Source organism: Jaculus jaculus, chromosome 12 (genome assembly GCF_020740685.1).
Source record: "Jaculus jaculus isolate mJacJac1 chromosome 12, mJacJac1.mat.Y.cur, whole genome shotgun sequence".
NCBI lineage: Eukaryota > Metazoa > Chordata > Mammalia > Rodentia > Dipodidae > Jaculus > Jaculus jaculus.
Genome location: NC_059113.1, coordinates 88440612 through 88449898, shown reverse-complemented (window position 1 = coordinate 88449898; position 9287 = coordinate 88440612). Strand labels below are relative to the sequence as shown.

General features: G+C 46.5%; 1 protein-coding gene and 1 non-coding gene across 2 annotated transcripts; one reads left to right on the top strand and one right to left on the bottom strand.

The window, feature by feature from the left end:
* Window positions 1-492: 492 nt before the first annotated feature.
* Window positions 493-859, bottom strand: LOC101596702 (40S ribosomal protein S24-like). The gene is given in 2 exon segments (XM_045131842.1): window positions 493-583; window positions 585-859. Coding segments are annotated over 2 exon segments (363 nt in total). The 5' UTR covers window positions 857-859.
* A 2177-nt stretch (window positions 860-3036) lies between these two features.
* Window positions 3037-3143, top strand: LOC123453867. Its single transcript, XR_006633044.1, has one exon. It is a non-coding gene; the product is annotated as a U6 spliceosomal RNA (small nuclear RNA).
* The last annotated feature ends 6144 nt before the right edge of the window (window positions 3144-9287 follow it).

Below are 9287 nucleotides of genomic sequence, written 5' to 3'. Positions count from 1 at the left end.
CAGCAAGAAACAGATCTGCTAAAGTTCTCATACTGTTTAAGTAAAATGTCTCATCCTTCTACAGACATCTCTCTATTGCTTTCTCCCAGCCCATGGTGGCCACCATTCTCCTCTTTCTGTCTATGCGTTAGACTTCTTTAAATCTTATATATGGCTGAGATCAGGTGGCAGGTATCTGAATCTGGCTTGTTTCACTTACCATGGTAGTCTCCAGTTTCATCCCTCTCGTCACAGAGAGCAGGATTTTCTTCCTCTTCCAGGCTGACGAGTTCATTTCCTTTGGACATATGTCTAGTAATGGACTTGCTGTGTCGTGTGGCCGTTCTGTTTGGTTGTTTGAGGTCCCATCATACCACTTTCTTTAGATATATACCTAATAATGCACTTACTGTATCATGTGGCTGTTCCCTTTTTTTTTTGGAGTTTTTTCAGTTTATTGGTTGCCTTAGACATCTGCAACATTGTGGCAGATTAAGTCACCGCAGTCAGTCTTCAGTCCTTTGCCTTTTTGCCAGCCTCGACCTTGGCCTTGGCAGTGCCCCTGACTTTCCTCATCCTGTTCTTGCCTTCCTTTCACTGTTCCTGAGCTCTTTTTCTTCTCATACAGGCCATGCCTTGCAAGTCTGCGTCTGGGTTCATTGGTCATTGCATAATCCAAGGAGTCATAAATCACGCCGAAGCCACTTGTCTTGTCCCCACCGAAATGGGTTCTGAGTCCAAATACAAAGATGACATCTGGTGTGGGCTTGTACATTTTGGCTAGTTTTTCCCAAGTTTCTGTCTTGGGTACTGTAGTGTTTCCAGGGTGAAGGACGTCAATGGCGGTTCGTTGCCTCTGAAGCAGTGGGTTGGTCATGAACTTCCTGGCCTGTGTTATTCATGATGGTTGTGATGCTCAAGAAGCAAGGAGGAAAGGAGGGCCATCCATTGAGTTTTTTGAGGTGCCATCCATACTTTTCCAGGACCACAGGGAATTGGCTAGAACCTCAGCCATGTTTTTGTTTTCATTTTGGAGATGGGGTCTGGTTCTAGCCCAGGCTAACCTGGTGTTAACTACATATTCTCAGGGTGGCCTCGAACTCACAGCAATCCTCCTACCTCTGCCTCCCCACCACACCTGGCTTCTTATTTATTTACTTTGAGACAGGATCTCACTAAGTTGCCCAAGTTGACACCCTTGAACTTGTGGCTCTTCCTACAGTTTTCTACAATGGCTGTACTTACCTTCCCAAGAGTCCAAGTGATGCAGGGACCTGTGGTGCAGTGTAACTGTCTAGAGGTTTCTGGTTTGTTCCTTAAGGCAAATAGAGAATTAGATGCCCTAGGACAGACAGAAAGATGTTTGGAGATACAGAAAACTGGTTTAGTATAACAAATGCTCCCTTTGGGATGGAAGAGGCCCCACAGCTGAGAATCCATCTGAGCAGGACCCAGAATCAGGGTTGTATAGGGACCCCATGCTTCACTCTTTTCTTCTCTCATGCAAATGATGGATCCCATTCCTCATCTTTTTATTGGTCCCTCTTGTCAAAGGAGCTTCTTCCCTTCCTCCATCCATCTGCTCTGCCAGATGTCCGTCTGCTGGTCTGCTACCTCGATGCCACGCACGTGCATCCTGGGTGGTAGAGGCAGCTGCTCTTTCCTCAGTCAAGTCCCACCACAGGATGCCCCTTCCTGCACTTCCCCAGTCTGCAGAGCAGACGCGGATAGCACCCATACAAAGTAGGAGCCTGGCCTGTTGGCACCAGACTATTCACCCCAGAGTGCTGGTGCTGGGGCTTCAGCGTGGGGTGCTGAAGGCCATAGCCCCGTATGTGGAAGTAGCCAGGGCTAGCCTCTTGCAAAACAATTGCAGCTTCTGTGGGTCCACTTAGCAGGCTACCATGCTCTGCTCCAGATGCAAGTGGCAGTGTGCACCTCTCACTGGGGCCAGGTACCATCAATACCTACCTTGTAATTTTCATTCAGAAAAAAAATGATGTGTTTCTGACCCATTTCAATGGAGAGGAGCTGAAATATAACCTTTTACTGACGTTGGTCACTGGTAGTGAGAGTAGATTCTGAGGTGGCCAAAAGCAGAAGCTTACAGTGATAGAAATTAGTAATAAAAAGGTAGCCCCCTCCCCCCTTTTGTAGGTGGCTAGTTATAGGCCCAAAGGAAATAAACAGGTAATCTGTCCTGACAAAGCCAATGAACACACTGGTTTTTAAGAAAACAGAATTCTGGACACTGAAATCCAAAAGCCCTGACTCATGTTGACCCACCATAACATCAAACCGCCAACTGATGCTTTCTCACCAGGAGGCCAACTGACCTCACAGACAAAAGAAAGGAACCAATCCTTTGTCTTACCCATCAGCCTATCAGGAGCCTACATACATTTAAAGTAACCAATCCAATTCACCCCAACTTGATACTTAATTTACATCCCTAAGTATATAAAAACCTAGGATGCCAGTGGGCATGGTGGCTGGTACCTTTAATCCCAGCACTTGGGAGGCAGAGGTAGGAGGATTGCCATGAGTTCAAAGCCACCCTGAGACTACACACATAGTGAATTCCAGGTCAGCTTGAGCTAGAAGAGTGAGACCGTATCTTGAAAAAGCATAAATAAATAAATTAATAAATAATAAATAGAAACCTAGGGTCCAAGTCACTATGGCAGGGCTCCACACAACCCAGACCGCCTCCCAGCCCTGGGGCTTTTCTGCTTAACTTTCATGTTGTTTTCTAGTAAACCCTGAACTTACCCTCCTGCTGTGTCTACACTGGGATTCTTCACAGGTGGCCAGACAACTTAACTGGAGAGTTCAGTTGGAGAGTTAGGGAGTTTCAGTGACTGTTGAGTATTTAGCACTGTCTCCTCTAAGTTAACTTCAAATGCCTTCAGAGCCAAGAAGGGCTCCCTCACTCTCAAAACCCACAAAAGGACAAAGCAATTTCTTACTTTTATCAACTTTAAAGGGGAGGGGCCTCTGCCTAGAAATAAGGACTCCCTACTGGTGGGTATGACTTGGGCTAAGGAAAGTCACTGGGTGCTCCCTTTGGCAGCACATATACTAAAATTGGAATGATATCGAGAAGATTAGCGTGGGCCCTGTGCAAGCATGACTTGCAAATTCATGAAGTGTTCCATGTTGAAAGAAAGAGAAAGGGTGGGGGGAGTGAGAAAGGAAGGAAGAACAAAAGGAAGGAAGGAAAAGAAGTCACTGGATGGGCTACAGTTGTGAATCAAGACTCTGGCTTTAGCCTGCCCTGTTGCCCCGCACAGGCTGTCGGCTCTCTCCATGCTTGGGATGACCAAAGAACCATAGAGGGTGTGGCTTTTTTCCCCCTCTATAGTAACATCTGCCTATTTAACCATGCCTGTGATCCGAGCAAATTCACATTTCATTATTTGGCTATAATAGATTATGTCAGTCAATCCGTGTGCACACATCCACGGTTCAACAAACAGAAAGAGGGAAAGGGGAAAATTATGGGATCCAGTCGGCTTCCATAGAGATTGCTTCCAGGGAATCGGTTGCTTGGCTCGGCTGGATCCAGGGCAACAGTGGTTTCATGAGGACTCTCTCGATTTCTTGTCACTTTCCACCTCTGTGTTGACTTGATTCTCAGCTTGGCCTTCTCCATTGTGTGTCAAAATTGGCCACAGGCAGCTTTCACCTTATGTGATCCCACAGTTTCTGGAGGAGAAAATGTCCTTTTCTGGTAGTTCCAGGAAAGTTCCCAGAGAAGGCTTTAATCTTGGGACCAAGGTGCGTCGCATTTGTCTGGGAGCCAAGTTTTGTAGTCAAAGTGCACGTAGAGTTTGGCCAGCCGGGAGCCCTCAGCTTTCCTGGTCCGCTACAAACTTGGAGGACTGAGAAGGTATGTGGGAGAATTTGAAAGATACAGAGGTGTCCAGTGACCAAAAGGCATGGCAAGCTAATGAGGAAGCCCAAGATAATAATACTTGAGGCAGAGAGACATTTTTTTATCATTTTATTTATTTATTAGATACAGAGGGAGGGAGAGAGAATGGGTGTGCCAGGGTCTCTAGCCACTGCAAAGGAACTCCAGACGCATGTGCCATGATGTGCATCTGACTAACGTGGGACCTGGAGAATTGAACCTGGGTCCTCAGGCTTCGCAGGCAAACGCCTTAACCGCTAAGGCATCTCTCCAGCCCCCAGAGAGACATATTTTAAGGACAAAACCAAGTTTTGTTTATTTTGGTTTTGAGACGGCTCTGCGGCTATTTGGTACATATGTAAACTTTCTCTATGGAGACTTGGGAAGACACAGGAGCCACAAGGCTCAGGAAGGAAACAGAGCTCAGGAATTTCAAGATGCACAAACCCTCTCCCCATGGTTATATCCACAGTAACAATGGCCGGCAGAGGGTGCTTCTCTGACCCAGGGAGTTGCCTGTAAGCTGGTCAGGGAGCTCCCCAGGATGAAGCCCTCAGGAGTTATTACCCATGCTAGGGTGGGCTTTTAGTGACGCAGCTGCCTTTGAGTCACCTGTGGTCTTGTTAATCACTTCTTGCCCGTATTCCTGTAAATAACACCAATAAACTGTGGCTCGCTAAGCTAGATTGGGGTTGAATTTCACCAGCCTGTCATCGGTACCCTATCTAGGGTGAATCCACATTTGGTCGCACCATCCCACGGAAAGTCACATGATAGGGTCTAATGTACCCCTGTACCTGAGCTTGACCTTCAACCTCTCATTGTCCTGCCTCTACCTCCCAGGTGCTAGGATTATAAATCTGCGCCACCCAGTGTGTGTGATGTTGTGGATCAAACCCAGGGTTTTAGGCTTGCTAGGCAAGCACTCTACCAACTAAACTACATCTTTGCCTAAAACCAGCATCAGGGGAAAATTAAGTTTTTGATGACTTCAAATCCATACACCATTCATAGGTAAGACGTTGCCTGTGTTTGGAACCTCATTTTACTCAACAAATAGTGCAGTTTCTATATTAAAGGGCAATGGCTCATCCTTGTCAATCAGGCTTGCCTTTTCATAATGTCTAGGAATGGGAAGTAGTTGGCCCAGTGAATCTTCCCTGGACAACTATGATTTCCATCCTGTAACAAGTGTGTTCCTTATGGAAATTGAGGTGTGACGTATTTTCTTCTCCTGCATTGAAGATTTTTTAAAAGAGTGAGTGGCAGGAGAAAAATATAAAAGAAATAAGAGAGCAGTTAGCCCCAAACTGAGACCTTAGTTTTAAATTTCCCAGGAGGTAACCAATACATTGACCTTGGAATTGCCATATTTAATACCAGGTGCTGATGACCACAACAATTGCCCTTTGATGCCCTCCAGCCCGCAGAGCTCAATGCAGCACAAAGTAGTCCACTATTGTACCTGGCCCCAAAGGGAGGTGTGCACCTTCACCTGCCCTCCGAGCACCCAGGGCTTGGGATCCTGATAAGAAGGCCCATGGGCCCTGGCCACTGCAACTACAGTGGCTACATGGCACACTGCAGCCCCAGCACCAGAGCTCCAGATGGATGGTCAGGTGGCACACGGGGCATCTGGGAATTGGGGGAATGGAGGAAGGAGCATCCAGTCACTGGACTTGCCTCAGGAAAGAACCAGCTTCCTCTGCCCTCCAGAATGCACATGGGAGGGAATTGAGGAAACCACCCTACATCAAGCAGACCAACACACCTGACATCAGACAGACAGATGAAAACTTAACACTCTACCCTGACAGAGGGAAGATGTGCCTTGACAAGAGAGACCAGTAAAATGAGGAACTGGGTCCATCAAAGGGGGTAACCCTGTAAAACCCTGATCCTGGAACCTCTTAGATGGATTCCCAGCTCTTGAACTCCTCCCATCCCACTGGTAGCTTTAATTCATAATACGCCAGTGTCTCAAAAGGCACAGTGGGGGTTAGGAAAAGAGTGGTGCTGTCTCCCATGGTCCCATACTGGTCAACCCCACTCAGTGAGACCAAAGTCCTGAGAAACCAGGACCTGCACTTCTTAAGATGCAGTTTAATAACCACCTACCTATGCATGGTTCTCAGACGCCTCCCATCACTCCTCCAGCCACAGCATCCTCGAGATCCTCTGAGCATGCCACCTCCAGCCTCATGCCCTATGGGCACAAAACAGGCCTTTCTCTTTCAAGCACACTTAGTCCTATCTTCTTGGAACCTGCCCAGTCTTGAGGAATGAAGAGAAATCTGAAGAACCTGACATTCAACACACAAATATTTAAGCTTTAGAACCATAGTATACTAAGTTGAAGCTCATGTAAACCAAAGTTTGATGACATCCAGGAGAGAAGAGGGAGGTCTGGAGGTGTAGCTAACTGGTAGAGACCTTGTCTAGCATGAGGAACAGGGGAAGGGGAGGAGGAGAGGGAAGAAAAAAATGAGAGGGCATGGAGTGAGAGAGAGGAAAGACAGAAAACGAGGAAAGGACAGAGCAAGCAGAGATGAAGGAAGGAGAGGAGAACAAGGAGAGAAGAAGAGAGAAAGAGGGAGATAAACAAATGATTGGGGTGTGATAAAGGGTATAAGCTTGCCTGAGCATGGAGGGAGGGTTTCCCACAAAAACAAAATAATAAACATTCAAGCTCTTTTTAGCTGGGGAACCCTTTATTCAAAAACTAACAACCAACCAACCAACCAACCAATCAAACAAACAAAAAAGCCAACTACCACTCAAGTTTGTAAGAGAAGGTAATAGTGGTGCGTGAAATAAGACCAGACGCAGCCAATTTCCCTCCTCGCTGCAGGTCCCTGGGGTCCACCCAGGGAATTCCTAGGGCTCAACACAGCTTAAAATCCGCTGACCTGCACAGTCTACCAGAGTTAATGTGAAGAACGCAGCTTGTCTATACTACCAGTTCTTCCCCAAGCTCGGTTCCCATGTCATAAAGGGGGAACAGAGCTGTGGAGCCCGCAATATCAAACCATTAACCAGGTGCCCCAGGTGAGTTTCCATCACACAACGAATTCTTCAACTCTGGTATCTTTTTAAAAAATATTTTAAATAGTACATGTAGGGTGGCAATCCTTTCCTTAATATTTAATGTTACTCTAACTCAACTTAAGCTTTTGGTTGTTCCCCGCCTCCACAAATTCTCCCTTTTTACTAGTTTTCATGGGGATAAACTTTTTCTTATTTCTAGGGCAGACGCTGATCAATGAAGGAATGACCATATGTCCCTTACACGCTCTTGGTATGTTACCTATTTGGCCTTCCCACCACTAGACTGGCAAGCTTGCTGGAGAAGAAAGCTTTGATCTGCATATGCATCTGTGACGCCCTTGCACAGGGAATGTCAATAGTCAGTAACTATTTGCTGAGTGAATGGCGTTCACAGAGGAAGAACAGGTATGGGGCTCTTCCACCAACCCCACTACCGAGAATTCAGGCAGCTGGGAGTGTGAAGACAGAGGCTTTGGATCTTTTGAATCTGATTTTGTAAACCTTTTTTTTTTTTGGAAGTGTTTTGTTTTGTTTGAGGTAGGTTTGCTCTAGCCCAGATTGACCTGGAATTCACTATGGAGTCTCAGGCTGGCCTTGAACTCACAGCGATCCTCCTACCTCTGCATCCTGAGTGCTGGGATTAAAGGAGTGCATTACTATACCCGGATAGTCCCTCTCTCTCTCTCTCTCTCTCTCTCTCTCTCTCTCTCTCTCTCTCTCTCTCTCTCTGTGTGTGTGTGTGTGTGTGTGTGTGTATGTGTGACAGAGAGAGAGAGAGAGAGAGAGATGTTTATGTGTCTGCAGATATGCATGCCCCATGGGCCAGAAGATGTCATGTGACCTCCTCCATTGCTCGTTGACCTTGTTTTCTTGAGACAGTCTCTCACTGAATCTGGAGTTCCTGTTTTTTTATTTAGACTAGCTAAGCAGTGAGCCCCAGTGAAGCTGTCTCTGCTACCCTTCCCAGCCCTGGCATGGCCACACCATCCCCAGCTTTTAATAAAAATGTTTGTATTTATTTATTTACAAATAGCAAGAAGGAGAGAGGGGGGAAGAGAATGAATGCACCCGGGCCTCCTGACACTGAAAAAGAACTCCAGATGCAAGTGCCACTTTGAGCATCTGGCTTTTCGTGGGCACTAGGGAATTGAGCCTGGGCCATAAAGCTTTGCAAGCAAATGCCTTTACCTGCTCAGTCATCTTTGCAGCCACCTCCCAACCTTTTACATGGACGCTGGGGATCTAACTTTAGATCTTCAGAACCCAGGTCCTCACATTTGCATAGCAACCACTGTCATTCACTAAACCAACTTGACAGCCACGTAATATGTATATATTACTGGTGCTGGAACAGAACCCAGGGTTTCTCTTACATTTTAAGCAAACATTTTACTATTGAGTTGCACTACCGATCTGGTTGTCAATTCTTTAAGCCCTCGCTTATAAAATAAATGTGGGCACTTACTTAGTAACATGGTGGCTACATTTTTCTCAGGTGAGTAGCTGATAAACACCTTATGTCTTAGTGGTCAGCTTGAACTACTGTAATAAAAACACCAGAGGGCTGGAGAGATGGCTTAGTGGTTAAGCGCTTGTCCGTGAAGCCTAAGGACCCCAGTTCGAGGCTCGATTCTCCAGGACCCACATTAGCCAGATGCACAAGGGGACACACGCGTCTCGAGTTCATTTGCAGTGGCTGGAGGCCCTGGTGCTCCCATTCTCTCTCTCTCTTTATCTGCCTCTTTCTCTCTTTGTCACTCTCAAATAAATAAATAAAAATGAGTGGCAAAAAAACAAACAAACAAACAACAAAAAAAAACACACCAGAGCCTGTCAGGTAGCTTGACCAACAGGCATTCATTTCCGTGGTTCTGAAGGTTCGGAAGTCCAAGGTCAAGGTGTGAGGCTCATTGAAGTATCTGTGAGAACTCTTTTCCTGGTTTGTAGGTGAAAGGTTGCTTGGGAAGGGGGGATAGAGAAAGAGAGAGTGTGTGGATTTTGTGCTCTTTTTTTGTGTGCACGTGTGGGAGCCAGAACGACCTCAGGTTTCATTCCTCAGGAACACCATCCATCTTTTTTTTTTTTGTTTCTTTTGAACTTTCTTTTTTTTGGGGGGGGCAGGAGAGGGGGAAGAATTGGCGTACCAGCCTCTACTGCTGCAATAGAAAACCAGATGCTTACGCCGCCTAGTGGGCATGCGTGATCTTGCGCTTGCCCCACGTTTGTGTGCCCGGCTTAGGTAGGATCTGGTGAGAGAGTAAACATGGGTCCTTTGGCTTCCTAGGCAAAGGCCTTAACTGCTAAGCCATCTCTCCAGCCTGTCCATCTTCTGTGAGACAAGCTC